Here is a 17,244-nt window from a genome sequence, read left to right as displayed (position 1 = left end):
ATACTAGCACTCAGGGAAGTTGCTCACGACATTAGCGGAGCCTGGAAGTAATGACAGGCTACTCTCTGGAAAGTAAGTTCACCTATGCCAGAGTGACAGTTGCCTCTGTGTTGGACAGACCCCTGTTTGTTGGAACTCAATGACTTTACTTTTGGAGAAAGATCTTTCCCTTAGGGTGAGCAGAGGCAATCCACAACACACCTGAAAGGTGGACAAGGTCTAATGTTCTAAAGATCATGGAGGAAGAGAGAAACAAACAGTTGGCTGCATGTGATAAATAACTCCTCACAGTTTAGAGCAGATTGAATTTACATTTTACTTTAAAAAAAAAAGGGGGTGGGTGGGGGGGTGGGTGGGAGGGAGGGCATACACAGGACAGGAGCAAGTGAGGCCGATGCTCTGCGACAGACGTCAACATGTTTCCCCACAGCAGTGGAGTCTGTGTGTCAGGCAGAGGTTCTCCTGCTGGTTACATTATCAACAAGGTTGTAGGCAGGGAACCCCTGGTTGGGGAGGGGAGTAAGTTAATCATATACAAGGTCAGTTCACAATACACAGCATTTTCTTTAAATGATGGAACGCAGTCGCAGGAAGAAGTTAACAATACGAACACAAGAATAATCAAATTTTTGTTTGTTATCCATGTACAGCAACTAACTGCTTTACAAAAAAGCAAAATAATACAATATATCATCACATGTATTTACAATGTAGTAAATAGACTTTTCTGTCAAATTTTACACAAACTATTTACAGGGGAATATACCGCATTAAAAAAAAATTGTGTGGCTGACACTAAGTGAATTTTTGTGGAAGTCCATTGCATAACATTGAATAAGACATGCTTCAATATGCTTGGGGAGTAATGTAGAAAAAAAAAGGGGGGGGGGGAAACTCCTCCAAACCTGGAAAACAAAAGCCAGATCTCCCAGAGGAAACTTGCAACCTTAAACCCCCCAAGGAAGTGGTTGCTGGGGCGAGTCCCCCCACTGGGGCTGTGGCAGTCTGCACTGTCCAGGCTCCGGCCTCAGCACTATGCAGGCAAGAGTAACTGTCCAGCAGAGTGCAGTGTCCCCACAGTGAGGGCATGGGAGCCCAGGGGAGGAGTACCAGCCAAACGCACAAACACAGCCGTTAGTGTTTTTTTGTTTTCTTTTAAGTCAGGGAAACACAAATTGAAAATGAATCACAGAACTCACACCAAATTGTGTAAAATGGGACATTACTCAGACCTTCAGCTGCTCCTGTAATTAGAGTCTCCTTTGGGGGAGGGGCAGCTAGTGATACTTTAAGCTCTGTAGGTTCAGTTGCTTGCAAAGATAGACTTTCCTCAAAAGCTGGAAGTTCTGTCTATTAGATAAAACTGGAATGCTGCCCCAGTTTCCTGGGATGTACTGGTCAGAAGTGGCTCCGTTTGATCTTTCCATAGGAGCTCAAGTGGGGCAGTTTAAGAACTATGGGGAAACCCGCTACAGGAAGAGTGCACATTTATAAGTTGTCCTGTTTTGATGGGGGAAGCAAAACAGTAATGGGCCAGTAATGGAACTCAATGACTTTAAAAAAGCCAAGCAACTAGAGTTACAGCAGCCTCAGTCTGTGCTGCCCACGGTTGCAGGAGCCAGAGCGGGGTGCACCCCAGCAGTACTGCGGTGGGGAGCCGGGCCTGGCAGCTAAGCCACGGGCCTCCTGCGGCTAAACTCAGCTGGCATCTCAGCCTCCCAGCCTTGGTTATCTGCTCTGACAGTTATTCTAAGGCAGCCTTTACAAGAGCTCAGTTTGCTGCATCTGTCTCCAGTAGTCTCCAGTGATTCTATGTTAAAATCACTACTAACACTAAGGGGTTTCCTTTTATTTTGGCAAATGGTTCTTACTTTTCCCAGGGCTGTAAACAAATTAAAAAAATTAAATTGTTATTTCTGAATATCAAAAGCAATTTTATTTACATTAACATATTACATTGTTACTGTATGGATAAGTGTGAAACGTGTTATATTATTAAAGTCAGAATACTTAAATGTACCATTATTTATTGACTTAGCTGTGGAGTTTAACTTACTGAAATCCACTAGTGAGCCAGCACTACAGGACCTGTCCACACCCTACTGGGTTTCTTTTGGTCCCTCCCAAAGCCATTATGTCTTAATACATGAAGGGAACCTGGAAGTAGAGGGATAATACCTTTTAAAAATAAATATAGTTCAATCTTAACTGAGAGCATCCATGTACTACTGTGCTCACTAAAGTCAAACTGTCTTGCATCCTGCGGGTACCATGAAGCAGCTGGGTGTGCATCCCTTGGAAGGGCCTGAGTCCCACTGGTCCAGCCACTCTGCACAGCAGCGATCCTAGAGGTCCTGTGTCCATACCACACAGGCCGGCCAGACTTCACAGTGACTAAATGCAATCCTATCAGATAGAATCCAAATGTTTTGCTAGAGATTCCTGATTTTATTTGGAGGAGAGGAGTAAGATTAAAAGATTTTAAAAATACATCTTATCAAAGAAATTTATGATAATATACAGCATATTCTGTTTCTTGGAAAATTATTTAACAAAATAAAAATATCACCTACCCTATGTCACGTACCATTCCATTTTGCTACGGAGCCAATGGAAAGAGCTATGAAAATTACCTTGTGGAAACGAGTCTCACCACTCTGTCTGCAAATTACCCTGCTTAGAATCACTTAGGAAAGAGGAGAAAGCAAGTGCAAACACAAGTGTAGTTTCTATACTTAGTATAGTCTTGGCTTAAAAAAAAAAAAAAAGAACAGAACACCTTCATATGTAAAAATTAAAAGATAATCAACTGGAAAAAAATTACCCAGGTTGGATGACCAAGTATGTATAAGGCCTCAGAACCAATAGCTTTAATTCAGCAATGTTAAGATGTGTGTGTCACGCTTATTTTCCTGTACTTATTGCTAAGACTCAAATGTTAGTATTTCTTAAGAATTCGTTACAAAATATTAGTTTGCCCCTCCCTCAGTCCCTGGCCTGTGGCTTTATTGAGGCTTGGCCTCTGTGGTTCCTTCAACTACATAAGGTAAAAAAAAAAAAAAAAAAAAGTCCACAGCTAGAAGATTAAATACACTGGGGTTAAAATATGATTTCTCCCCCAAACTTATAAGTGTGTAACTAAGACGACCCCTTCACTCTGCAAGACGGGAACACAGAAGGCCGTCCTCCGCGTACGGCCCGTGGCTTGCGGCAGCGGCAGCACTGCAGGGTTCATCCACACCCACGGTCCACGCTCTCAGTCAGGCCTCCTGACCGCCTGCTGTCTCTGCTGTCCTCAGAACAAGTGCTCAACCAGACACATGCCAAAGTAGAAGGAAAAACATCAAAGAAAAGCAGCATTAAACTTAGGCAATGCTCCAAGAGATGACCGTCTGGCGACACGGCGACCAGATGGGATCATAAGACACGAAGTGCAGCAGTGCAAGGTGAGGGGTCACTAGTGAGAAGCCATGTTAGGTTGGTTTGAAGAGTGAAACAAAGAACGCTTCACACGATCTTCTTAATGCTATTACGTTTGAAACTGCCAGCACTTCTTTGCTTCTGCACTTGGCTTGCGGATCCATGGCGAGTCCGTCCACTGTTACAGTGGCCAGCGGTGGGGGAGAGTTCAACGTTCTCCTTGTCGAGTCCTGGAGAGACACAACAGCTGGTTACTCCTCCTCTCCTGACGCTAGCTCAGGACCCAATCTCATTCATTGCTTGTGGGTGAGATTGGAATGGTGAGCAGTCCCAGCATACTCCACATTCACAGTAAACTGCCAGGACATTTACAAAGGCCTTGCCACATACTTTGCCTCACACCTTGCTAAGCTGAATTTTCTATCATTGTTGTGAAACAGCGTAAGAGAAAAGAGAAGTTGCAAGAACAGCTGGAGGGAGGTAGGGTGAAAGGCTGGCCATCCAGGAAGCCTTAGGAGAGTACCTTCTCCCAGTTGTACCATGAGTGTCCAGCAGAGGGCAGATTCTAGCCATGTATCCATCTTTCTGCATAGCCGCCATTTCAGAAAAAGGCATATACTTCTCCTTTAATCGGCCTCAATGCCTGTTCTGGAGGAATGAGGGCATCTCCTGAAAAGGTGACCTACCACGCAGGCCATGCCCGGATCTTGGCTTCATTTCAATCATGGAGAGTCACTACACTTGTCTCAACCTCACTCAAGGGTCCTATAATGTATTTTACAAATAATGTAAACGTTATTTTCAGAAAGGTGATCAGAACAAAAGGGCAAATTTAGAAAAATCTCAGCATATTGATAAAGGTTACAAATAAAGATAGAAAAGAACAGTCTGAAGGAGGTGAGGAAGGCAGTTTAGGCAGCGAGCATGTTCCTTCACAATCCCTGGTAGGATTTTGATCATTAGTTGATTGAGACAGGGTCTCTCTGTGTAGCCCTACATGTCTTGAAACTTGGTACGCAGACTAGGCTGTCCTGGAACTCACAGAGATCTGCCTGCCTTTGCCTTCATGTGCCACTGTGCCTGGCCCTGGATCTTCATTATGAGTGGGTTTGCTTCTAAAAAGTTCATTATACTGTAAACTTATGACCTGTGTACTTTTCTGCCTTCTACCCTTCAAAAGAATTTGCTTCCCAAATAGATACTGTACTCATCATGTCTAGCATAGCCATTGGCAGGAGGCATTCTGGTAGCTGATATAAACTGTTCACAGACACACGAGGAGGAGGAGCAGGGAAGGGCAGGCCACACTTAACTGGGGGTGGGGAGGCAGGAAACCATCTGCTCATGTCATGGCCCGCAGCGTTATCCCAGGTCTAACTTTAACTTTATGGACTACTTGAACTTAAAAAGAATCATTACATTTGGGAATGGAAACATTTCCATTTTTGGGCAATAAAGTATTATTTTAAGCCACAAGATATTTATTGTGTTACAGGAAGTGGGACAGATCCATGCGGCAGTTTGTAGGCTGAGGAGAACTGCACCTGGGATGACTGTTCTCTGGAAGACACAGCCTTCATTCAACACAGTTCCACTCCCGTCCTCTCCCATCCGTCTCCTACCAGAACCACCTTCTATGCCCTCCTTGTAGTCACTAGCTTTTGCCTATAACAACAACCTGCATAAACATCTTATCTCTTCAGCTGGAGTGAAACCACCCAGAAAGGGACCAGTTATCATTCATGTTTTTTTTTCTTTATAAAATCTAGCTAATCACTTTCAATAACTATTGGTTTGCAACAAATGTTTCCACTTTAAAATGTGATAGCTGGGGCCCTCTAATTCACAGCCCTCATGCGTGCAGCCCTTACTTGGCACCATGTACATTAGAAAGAGGGATGCTTCCCGGCCAGCTTCCCTCGGAAGTTGACACAGGTTGTCACTCTGTCATCTTTGACACGTGCACGTGACCTGTGACTTCAAGGCCCGAGTTTCCTCAACCGAGATTATTTCCTTAATAGGAATCTCTTCACTATATCTTATTTCCTAATGAGGAAGTCGGAAGGCAAATAAATACAGTGTTAGAGGATTCCTAAGCCTAATTAGAACAAAAAAGTTTTACTAAAATGATCAAGGCCAGGCAGTGGTGGCGCACGTCTTTAATCCCAGCACTTGGGAGGCAGAGGCAGGCGGATTTCTGAGATCAAGGCCAGCCTAGTCTACAAAGTGAGTTCCAGGACAGCCAGGGCTACACAGAGAAACCCTGTCTCGAAAAACAAAAACAAAAAACAAACAAACAAAAAAAATCAAGGAAAAAATTGCATAAATTTTTGGAGAGCACTGTATATGTATATTAAATTGTCAAAGAATAAATAAAAGGTAGATATTATAAACAAGCTCTAGGAGAGTTATTTTTTAAAAAGCAATAAAAATGAATTACATTTACACCAACCCACAGTCTTAGGAAAGCAGGGCCCAGGAAATGGAGTGAACCTAGCACTCAGATAATTTTCTTCTGATAATTTGTCAGCATTCTCTCACACCTCCCTCCCCTCTACGGTGGAATCTAGAAATGCCTCCATGTGCTGCTGAAGGGCGCAGACTGCTCACGTGGAGCAGGCTCCTGCCCTGACACAGGCCTTACTTCACACTTGAGAGAAAGGCCTGACCTTGCACGTCTCCACTGAAAGCTTCATATTCTGTGTTCTTATATCCCTAAGTCACCAGTCCTCCTTCCCTTCTTCCTTCCATGGGTACAAAAGCAAAAATCCATGAGATCAAAGACTCCAGAAGGTGCCACCAAAAGGACATCACACTGAAGCGGCTGTGTCCCATGCCTGCTGGTATAAGCTCTGAAAGCAGCTGCACTCGGGCAGGCGCCAGTTACGTGCACGCAGGGCAGCAGACCACCTGCACTCCCAGTGTTCAGCGAGCTGCACTGGCTCCGGATGAAGATGAGGCAGCAGGTGTTGGCTAACACTGTGGACCGCACGAGCTGGGAGAAGAACTGCCAAATCACACTCAGATGCTAGCCTGCTTCCCTACTATGGCCTGAGTTCCTTGAAGGCAGGTATCAGAACATGCTTATCGTGTTACTACTGAGCTGCAGCTCCTGTCTGGAAAATAACACACAGATAAGATACTAACACACGTAAGGAAATACCTGAGTAGTCTGGGAGAACTTAGATGTCATCACCTATATAGGAGCCCACTTGGGTTCAAACTGCATTGCTCACTTCCCTACAAACAGCAGAGCAAACCTGTTGGAAAACGTTTCTCCGTATGAGCTGGCAAGCACGCTGAAGGATAAAGCTTATGCTCTGCTTTTTTCAGCAGAGAATGAACCCAGGGCCTTGTGTATACACACAGCACTCCACCACTGAGCTAGATTCTTAGCCTCAAAGTCTGAGTCCTAATCGGGTGGAGAACTCTCGCTGCCTCTATAATAAGAGTGAAAGATCTGGGTGCTGAAGCTGGAACCCCCAGCTGCTTGCCCTCCACTAAGCCACTGGATGCTGACTCTCGCCTCTGCGCAGTCCGAGGGTTAAGGGTACACTGCCTACCTTACAGGGCTGCTAAGAAGTTGGGTAACAATCTATATGAAGAACTTTTCTGAATTGCACAGATAAAATAATCTTTTAAAAATAGACTAAGATGTTTCTAATACCTCGAATAAAAGAGATTAAATAATAAGCAAATGGAGTTTTAGGACAAATGTATAGGACTTCAATTTAATGCTGGAATTTGTAAAATTACTGGAGCGGAGCTAATGTAAAGAACACAAAACGTCTTAAAAAGAAGCCAAGTGTGAGAGCTTTGGCGATGTTTATGCTGTGGAAAAAGCGTCTGTGGAGAGATGGATGGCAAGGGTGTATTTAGCGGCCCTTGTATGACTGGACACACAGACTCGGCACTGCGGGAATCCAAGAATGGATGGGCTTCTCCTGCTGCCCCACTGCTTCCTCATCTCTCTGCAGCAATACAAAGATTACAAGACGCCAACAGGTCCTCTCTGAATCAGGCAGCAGTGTGCTGCTACATGTCTGCTTAGTGCTGACAGTCAGTTAAGGACACTTTCTTTACAGCATGAGTCAGAACAGTTAGTTTTAGGATAGCTTTAGGATGGGTTTGGTTTTATGATGGGGTCAGCTTTATTTTTGGGGGTGGGAGAAACAACTATTTTCTAAGCTAAAATCCCCTCTTCCTCAAAGACCTCGGTCTGCTTCTCTGCTGATGCCCCATAGTGTTTGGTTAACCAAGGACAGGGTAGGTAGAAGTGGCAACTGAACCAAACAGGCCATACTGATTATATAGTTCTGTATGTCCAGAAATGTCACCAAGCAACCACTTTTCAAGTTCCTGTTTTCAAGTACCTGAGCCTTCAACTCAACTTCTAGGGACTGGGGAAGTCTCAAGCTGTGGGCCTAGCTTGAGTTTAGAGGAAGCGATGTTCTGTATAAGGCCACAGTGGGAGAGGCTATATGCAAATTGTTGGCTTAGAGCGTGCAGAGGAGCTTCAGGGGGATGAGGAGAGGACAAAGAAGGGAATGATGTCCAGAGGAGCGAAAAGCAGGGGAAAGCTGTTAGACACTTGCTACCTTCCCTGGTTTGCAGAAGGAAGCTGGCTTTATTTATGGGATTCTAACCAGTAATTTCCTAGGAATAATCTGTAAATAAGCAGAAGTTACTGACTCTTCTAAGCACACCATGAGAAGTATCACAAAGCATTAAAATAAGTCACTTGAGTACACTGCACCATCCTTAATACCCTGAGAGCCTCAGAGGCAGGTAAGGCCTCAAACAGACCTGCTGGTGTGAATATATGCACTTTTTTCTTTTCTTTTGAGACAGTCTCATAATATAGCCCAGGCAGGTCTGGAACTCATTATGTAGCTGAAGATGACTCTGTGTGTGTGTGTGTTCATGCATGAGTTTAAGTGTGGCTATCAAAAGACAACTCTTGAGGTCGGTTCACACTTGGCAACAGAACTGCATACAAACATCTCTATCCAGTTAGTCCTTTCACTGGCTCCAATTTTGGTTATTTTCTACAAAGCAATACAGTATAAATTCTATGTTTAAGAAAAAAAAGGGGGAGGAGGCTGGTGAGATGGCTCAGTGGGTAAGAGCACCTGACTGCTCTTCCGAAGGTCCAAAGTTCAAATCCCAGCAACCACATGGTGGCTCACAACCATCCATTACAAGATCTGACTCCCTCTTCTGGAGTGTCTGATGACAGCTACAGTGTACTTACATATAATAATAAATAAATCTTTAAAAAAAAAAAGAACTGTCTTAGAATGTGTTAAATACTACTAAATAAGTAAGAAATAACTTTCACTTAAAACTCAATTCTAACACCCACAGGCACAAACTATCAGTCCCTGTATTGAAGGCATCTTTCATCTTTAAGTGTGTGAAAGTAGGGCCTAAAGAGATGGCTCAGAGGTTTAGGTCACTGGCTGCTCTCTCAGAGGACCTGGGTTCAATTTCCAGCATCCACATGGCAGTTCCCAACTATCTGTAACTTCAACTACAGAGGATCTGGTGCCCTTTTCCGGCCTCCTCGGGAAATGCATGTACAGAAGCATAGACACAGGTAAATTATTCACGCACCTTAAAAAAAAAGTAAAAGAAAACTTTTTCTCCCTCCCGAGTCAGGGTTTCTCTGTGTAGCCCTGGATGTCCTAGAACTGCTCTGTGGACCAGGCTGCCCTGGAACTCAGACAAATCCACCTTCCTCTGGCTCTCAAGTACTGGGATTAACGGCATGTACAACCACTGCCTGGCTAAGAAAAGTCTTTAAATTTGTGAAAGTGCCTATACACTCACAAACTAAGTATTCAGCTGGGTATGGTAGCACACACCTTGTAATCCCAAGACTTTAGGGGCTGAGGCTGAGGACTGCCATGAGACTGAGGGCAGCCAGGGAGCTATTCCTGGGGTGCTTCAAATGCTCCCCAAATAATGTAAAAAGCCAGCGACGACTCTATAGTCGAGTCTAAACCAGATCTTCATACTTTGGAAATGGCTTTATTTAACTACTTTTCAGGAAGTAATACGTGCATATAGTTCTATGTAGTTTTTTTGTTTGTTTGAAATTAAAATAGAGTCTCATTCTGTAGCCCATCTGGACTCAAATTCAAAGTGATTCTCTTGCCTGGGATTCCAGATGTGAGTCACAGTCAACATAAGTCATGGGCCAGGAGCACAGCCAGCCTATGGCAGCATCTCAAAGCCCAGTGTGCAGAAGAATCACCCATGCTCCCGAGGAGGTTGACTGGGCTCCATACTTGGGGTTTCACCCAGCAGGCAGGGAAGACTCAAGAGCTATGCCTCTAACATCAGATGATGCTAATTCGGGTGTGGGGTCACACTTGTCCTACAGAACAAGTGATGGAACAAACCCACTGACTACATGAGGAGAGCTGGGCAGACGACTAGGAGATAGAAGGATTCCCTGACTGGTAAGTAAATTAGGAACAAAGCGTAAGAACTGAGTGTAACTGTTTAGAACTTGTAACTGTAAATTTATGATATGGATTGGGTATTATACCGGCTTATTTCTTTAGAATCTTCCAGACTACCACACGAATGGAAATGTTCATGTACACTGAGACAAGTATTTATGGAGATTCTATTTATACATCTCGAGCAGCCCAGAATAGTTATGGTTTGATTTGTATAAAGAAAACGCCTGCTAAAACACCACTTCTAAGAATGTCCTTATAGACTACCGCATGACCTTTTCAGGTAATGGAACTTAGGTAACTTAAGAAATCCTTTTTAAACATTTTAACTAACTTAGAAGAAAATCTTTTCAACTGAGCACCTGACCCAAACATCAGCCGTGGGCCAGTGCACACTGTTCCCTCTGTTCACACAGCAGGGCTTGTGCTCACTAGGCAGTGGGCATCACCTCTAGGCTCAAGCAGAGCTTATGAAGCCATTCAGACAGACATCAACTGAACTTGGAGCTGGGCAGGTGCCGTTCCTGCTTTTCTCTCTCAGTACCTCGGGGACTCTTACCTATGACTGCTCAGTGTATAGAGTTCTAAATTTCATTGTCTATGATTACACACGCCTTTAATCTTGGCATTGGGAGACAAAGTAGGTGAATCCATGAGTCTGGGCCAGCCTGGTCTACATAGAAAGTTCTAGGGTAGCTAGGGCTATACAGTGAGACCCTGGACTGAGAATATAAGTAAATAAATAATAAATAAAACCCAAAATTCCACTGACCTACTTTTCTCACTTGATCCAACAGTGACTCTACAGTAAAGATTATAATGATGGGGTTTAAGATTTCCTTTTCGCATGCGCGTGCGTGCGCGTCTGTGTGTGTGTGTGTACACGTGGACCTGCACATCACTGGCTGGAACTCTCCAAGTAGGCTATTCACTCACAGGTATTCTTCTGCCTCAACCTCCTGGGTGCCTCGATTACAAGCCATGAGCCACCACAAATACCGTTTCAAAATATAGGTTCTGAGGACTAAACACAGGTCCTTGGGCTTTCAAGGGAAACACTCTACCAACCTAGTTATCTCCGCAGCTCCAAGATGTTATTTTTTTCTTATGAGAACTTTTTGTCTGGTTGTTTACCTAATCCCAGACCTTCAGGCTTGTCAGTGGCTGATGGATGGCTGACCTGTTGTTACCAGCAACAAAGTGGGGTGACTACTAGACTTTGTATGTGTGTGTTTTATGGTGCTTATACTGCACCAGAGGCATATAAGGCCTTAGGGTAATGTTAGTATAGCTGATGTTCACTTGTAGGTAATATAGCTTAGTTTGTGCTTTTGGTCCAAATCTCTGTGGATACTGAACATCACTATGCATTTCCCCCTCTGCTATAGAACTTGATGGAAAGCACTCAGCTCTGAAGAGTAACAACATTCAGTTACATAGGAAAGAAATGGGAAGTGAACCTCAGGAGGGAAAGGACCAAAATCTGCTATGCTCTGACCACAAGGGAGTTCCTAATGTTGGTATCGTATCATTGCTCACAATCACATAACGATCACATTTACTGACCTGGGGAATGCTGGGAAGTTGCAAGTGAGGTCATGGAATTAGAGAGGTTAAGGTTGGCAGTGATACTAAGCTGGCTCTGCAGTGCAGGAGGGTAAGGAGATGTGGGTGTCAGGAGGGACTCCTCACTGGTTTCTTCATCAATTCCAGGCAAGTACGTGTCAATCAAGGCATCAAGAAATTTAACAATGAGCTCAGCATAGTCAGGGATTTGTGTTTGCTGTAATGGAAAATAGGACATTATTTTAGCTCCATTAAAAAAAAGTTCCCTCTGAAGCCAAGAAAAGGTTAATGATATCTGGGGCTTGGTGGATTGTTTTTCTTTCTTCCTTTGTAGTCTAAATCATTAAGGGGGGAGGGGGACGTCTGGAATAGTATTTAGAGAGAACTGTGGAACATACAGCTAGGAATTGTATTTGGCTTCCCCTAAAAGCTTCCAGATGAACCTGCAATTTCTGAAAGCCATGCAGAGACAGAGGAATTGACTACTTTATAGACAATGCAGTCCTCGGCAGTGACATCTCGCCAACGTCCCAAAGCAGATGAGACAGGCAGAGCATCATCATCATCCCACCATCCGCCTGTTAAAACCCCTGCATGACACACTTCTGTGACTTCAGGCCCATCTTTTTAATGACAACCTGTGCATATCAACAGACAGTACAAAATAAACTAAATCCAACTCTTAGAACTAGAAAAATGTATAAAAAACTCATCTTGATTTAACAGCCCTTCATCTAGGACATGGTGTGTGTGTGTGTGTGTGTGTGTGTGTGTGTGTGTGTGTGTGTGTGTGAAGGGTGTGGGGCAGAAGCCCTGCCTTCAAGGAACTTCAATTATTTTAAGAGACCATCTACAAAAAAATTAAATACTATTTCATGTAGTATACCAACAAATGCCAGTCAAAGAAAGTGAACAGCCAAGAACAAATCTGATAGTCAGATGTAGCCATGTGTCCCTGAGGTGTATTTACCATGCATCACACTCTTCACGAGTCACAAGACAGGTGTGTGAGTTATTGCCACATGTACAGAGGTCTACAGGCAGAATACGTTTTATAGAGGTTTTCCATACCCTTCTGAGATTTCAAACCTAACTTAAAATAAAATTAATATATCAATATATTGAATGTATTGCCTCTTTGGAAAAAATCTTTCTAAAACAATTTTTATTTTGAAATGTTACTTTGGTTTGAAGGTAATGTGTATTCTCCAACAGACTCATGAGTACAGTTAAAGACTCTGGCTTATCAAAAATTAGAAAAAAAAAATATTGTTTACCTTTGAAAAGGGTCCTGCAAACCGCCATAAGCCATTAAAACCAAAACCTGCAAAAAATCAAATGCTACTCTTACAACAAGCAAGGCAGCTTTAAATAGTAACAAAAATTAAGCTGTATAGCTGACAGACAAACTCTGCATATATTTAATAAGACATTTTAAAATCAGTGTCAAAGACGACTAAAATGTCCTTAGAATAGATAGCATTTTTACAGTGGTCAAGCAGTTATACTGAACATGTAACTAATAGAATCAGAAGATGAAATGAAGAGCGAGAGCCATGCAGGAGCCTATCCCGCAGCTACACTGCAGCCAGGCATTCTCCAACAGGGCCGCAGCTGTGGCTCAGCAAGCACCCGCTCCTGGTATATGTATTTACTTTGCAGGTAAGATGTCTGGTACTGTGGCGGGGACTCCTCATGGTACACCACACTCTGTACAATTCCATGGATTGGATTTAACAAATTTGGATCTTGGCATAAAGACAAGAGGGTATTGATCTTAGAGTCCAACAAATTGTGCCTGGAAAAACAAAAGTAAACAGAGGAACATTAAATAAAAGGATTTACTGGAAAGTGTAATATACATATCCCTTAGAACAACATGGCAAAACTGGAGACAGGGACTTTTACCTTTCTGGCACTTTTCTAAATTATCCAGTGAATGAGCATGTGTGTGTTGTCATTCTAAGTCATTAGGGAAATACAGTAAAGCAAATACCTGGTAGCTATCACACGACCGTGTCAAACTGTACAAGGAAACGTTGTCCAAAACAGGCTTGGCTCTGTCTGCCCGTGAGCACACTCTGCACTCTAGCTCCTCGGCTGTCTGTTTCTATGTACGTCCAGGGTTACAATGACATTTAATACTAACCAGTGCCAAGGTAGGCCAGTAAAATTAATTTGGAAGGGGTGGCATGGGGAATCTTACAAAGAAACCATTTCCAGATCACTTGCAATCTATTAATAAAAATCTATTTTAAAAAGGCAACACCTAAATATGTGAAATTCATAAACTTTAAAATGGAATTAGACAACAACAAATGTGGGATGCTCAATAAACTGCAGTGATGTATTCATGTTTATTAAACCAAAGTCTAACTATAGTATCTTTACTTGTTTGACATAGCTGTTCCAAGATGTCCAATACCAAACTCATTCTACTCCCCTTTCATAGGCATGGGATTCTTCTGGGACGTATGTCACCACTGTCATCCACTCTTCCCTGCAAGCCATGAATCTAGCAGTCCTCTTTAGGGAACTACCCTAGTCAACACTCAGTCCAATATCAAGTTCTGTAATCCTTACCTCCAATATGTGATTTCAAGTCTGTCTCTCCTTATATTGCAGATATTGGTCTCCTGGAATAGTATCCTTACAACAATCTTCCCGCATCTGCACTGTTTCTTCCAACTCATTCTCAGCATAACACCAGAGTGCAGCGACTCACTACCAACTAAAGCTTTCCTAACAGCTTTGCACTGTATAAAGGGATACGACTCGATATTTAACACTGACACAGCAAAGGCTTTAGCCAGACTTCTGCCCTAGACCTATCCTTCACCTTGGAGCTCTTTATTGTTCTGTGTTCCACACAAAGGTCCTTTTAAAGTTTCTTTAATTTGCCAACACCTTTCTGTCATAGTTGTCAGCTGACATATCCAGGAAGAAGGACTCTTAACTGAAGAGCCGTCTCCATCAAAATGGTCTGTGGACCACTTTCTTGACTGGTAACTAATGCAGGAGGGTACAGCCCACTGAGACTTAGGCCAGCCCCAGTCAAGGGGGCGGGAAGGATAACTGATCAAGCCACAATTAGCAAAGCCAGTAAGCAGCATTAGTCCACAGTCTCTGCTTTAGTTTCTGCCCCAGCATCCCTCAATGATTGGATTGTAACCCATAGGTGAAATAAAACCTTTCCTCCCCAAGTTGCTTTTCTTTTCTTTTTAAATTTATTTTATGTGTATGACAGTTTTGCCTATATGCATGTCTATGTAACACATGTGTGCCTGTGTCCACAGAGGCCAGTAGAGGGCGTCAAATCTCCTGGAACTAGAGTTACAGACAGTTGTGAGCCACTGTATGGGTGCTGGGAGTTGTACCAGAATCCTCTAGAAGAGCAGGCATGCTTTTAACTGCTGAGCTATCTCTCTGGTCTCTTCCCCAAACTGTTTTGGACAGTATTTTATCAGAGTAACAGAAACCAAACTAGAGCAAAGGCTTTGAAGTTCAAGTATTAAAAGTAAAACCAACCTCCTAGAGAAGAGGGCAATTCTATTTTCCCTCAGCTATGAATCAGTACAGAATTCTAATAAAAAGAGAAGCAAGGGTTAGCACAATGGCTCACTGGAGCAAGGTGACAGCGGCCACAACTGATGAGCTTAGTCTGTCCTCCAGGACCACTGTGGTGGCAGAAGAGCACCGACTCCCTAAAGTTGTCCTCTGACCTCTCCATGTGTGCCATTATATTCATGTATGTGTGCACTAAAATAAACACAATGTTTAAAGGAAAAGATTTAGACCAACCCCAAGACAGTCATGTAGGCTGGTTTAAATAGAGCGATCTATCAGTTTGCTCTTGAGAAAACTGTACATTAATACTCATTAAGCTAAGCCACTACAATAAATCAATACGATTAAGGAAAAACAAGCAAACAAAACAAAACAAACAAAGCAAAGATGGTTTTGGTAATAGATAAGCCCAAAGCAACTTTAGCCATTATTAAAGTATGAATTTAGAAAAAGATTTATTTTTTCTTTTCAGTTCTGTATATGCATGTGTGTTTGCTTGTGTGGGTATATGAATGTATGTTTAGTGTCCTCTGAGGCCACTGGAACTCAAGTCCTCTGCAAAATCATACATGCTCATAACTGCTGAGCTATCTTTTCAGCCCTTTAGCCCCACAGCTCTGTGTTTTGTTTTGGGTGCTGTGGGTCAAACCCAGGCCCTGGCATGCTAAGCATGTGCTCCTCTCCAGAGCTCTTCGTAGTCTCAACCTGGAAAACTATAGTCATCCCTCTCTAGGATAACAATGGTAGCCACCCTGCCCACTCTATAGGCAGAAGACACCACTGAGAAGTACATTTCCTACACCTTTACAGAGCACCTGACATAAAGACAGGGCGATTAACCAACAACAGGAGATACTTACACAACAGGAAACACTTTGGGAAACACAACGCTGGCCTCTGCTAGATATTCATAAAGAATCCGTTGATCAAATTCATCTGTAGTATATTTTACCAGTGTAGCCTGCCAAGATGCAAAAACAGGTAAACAATTTATGTTGAAACTTTGTTTTAATGACATGAAAATATCTTTCTTCCATGTTTGCCATATTTAAGGGCCTGCTAAGAGCAAACTAGAATAAAAATTTAAGGACGAAAAACCCTCAAAAAGGAAAATCCTGCCAGGAGTAGTGGTACACATTTTTAATCCCAGCACATGAGAGGTATAGGCAGGTGGATCTCTGGGAGTTCAAGGCCAGCCTGGTCTACAGAGTGAGGTATAGGACAGCTAGGGTTTCATAGTGAAACCCTGCCTCAAAAATGAATGAATGGACGAATGAATGAATGAATGAATGAATGAATGAGTGGACGGGAGGAGGATGTTCCCCTTACCAGAACAGTAAGAAGCAGCGCTTGGATCTTTGGGTCGGTAAGAACTTCTTCATCCAAAAGAACATTTGATTCAGAGACTGAGACTTTCCGTAAATGTGGGTGCTGCTGCGAGGAGGGAATCCTTTGGGTTTCTGCTGTAGGATATGGATTAATGTAAGTACTTCTATTAGTAGACAAAGTATAATTTACTCAACATATTTTAATGTTACATCTTAATGTTACAGTTCCTTAAACAGGCATCTTAATTATCAATATTACTATCATACAGAGTTGTTATGTATGCAGCAATATAACAGCTAGTGACTTGCAGTGTTGTGCCACACACACTGGTCTGGAACTGTCTACGTAGACCAGGCTATCCTTGAACTCATGGAGATTCTCCTGTCTCTTCAAGTATAGCCCAGGCCTCTGTGGACCTGCTGCCTCTGCCCCTTCCGCACATTCCACTGGCATAACTGGCTGATTTCTTTTCCTGCCCACTTGAGCCAGGGCACATGCTCTGCACTGCAGCCTGAGCCCTCAGGCCTGGATGGAAGCAACTGTGGCTTCACTGTGCTTCCCGTGGTTTGCAGCCATCTTCATTACTTATCAGCTTTGTGTCTCACCCATTTCATAGTCAGTCTCTGCCACTCTTCTCATTTTCGGGGGTGTTGTAATCCCTGATTCCATTTCTTGTCTTTTAGGAGCCTTTGTGTCAGATATCAAGTGATCAAAACTTTTTCTTGTTCCTATGAACAAAAGTTACAGAATATGAAAGTTTATTAACCACAGTGTCTACAAATCACAATATTCTAATAATTTAAGCTTTTACTTTTGAGCGCAAGCTGAGACATCCCTGGAGCAGAGTTTCTTAGCATTATTCTCCGTTTCCTCTCTAAGGCGTCTGGCCCCA

At 43.0% G+C, this 17,244-nt stretch overlaps 1 protein-coding gene across 9 annotated transcripts in view; it reads right to left on the bottom strand.

The window, feature by feature from the left end:
* Window positions 1-294: 294 nt before the first annotated feature.
* Nf1 (neurofibromin 1) overlaps window positions 295-17,244 on the bottom strand; it is a 242,020-nt gene continuing 225,070 nt past the window's right edge. For 5 of the 9 annotated variants that reach the window (XM_006532436.4, XM_006532440.4, XM_006532437.4 and 2 more), the window contains 7 exons: window positions 16,958-17,080; window positions 16,353-16,486; window positions 15,884-15,984; window positions 13,112-13,254; window positions 12,734-12,780; window positions 11,457-11,673; window positions 611-3,650 (listed from right to left, as the gene is read on the bottom strand). In XM_006532436.4, coding sequence (XP_006532499.1) covers window positions 3,508-3,650; window positions 11,457-11,673; window positions 12,734-12,780; window positions 13,112-13,254; window positions 15,884-15,984; window positions 16,353-16,486; window positions 16,958-17,080 — 908 coding nt within the window. In that variant the 3' untranslated portion in view covers window positions 611-3,507. Of the gene's footprint in view, window positions 3,651-11,456; window positions 11,674-12,733; window positions 12,781-13,111; window positions 13,255-15,883; window positions 15,985-16,352; window positions 16,487-16,957; window positions 17,081-17,244 lie in introns of all 9 variants that reach the window. The other 4 variants (NM_010897.2, XM_006532438.4, XM_006532441.4 and 1 more) reach the window with 4 other exon arrangements.

This window comes from Mus musculus, chromosome 11 (assembly GCF_000001635.26).
Source record: "Mus musculus strain C57BL/6J chromosome 11, GRCm38.p6 C57BL/6J".
Classification (NCBI taxonomy): domain Eukaryota; kingdom Metazoa; phylum Chordata; class Mammalia; order Rodentia; family Muridae; genus Mus; species Mus musculus.
Note: the sequence above shows the minus strand (reverse complement) of the source record. Positions and strands in the feature narration are given on the sequence as shown.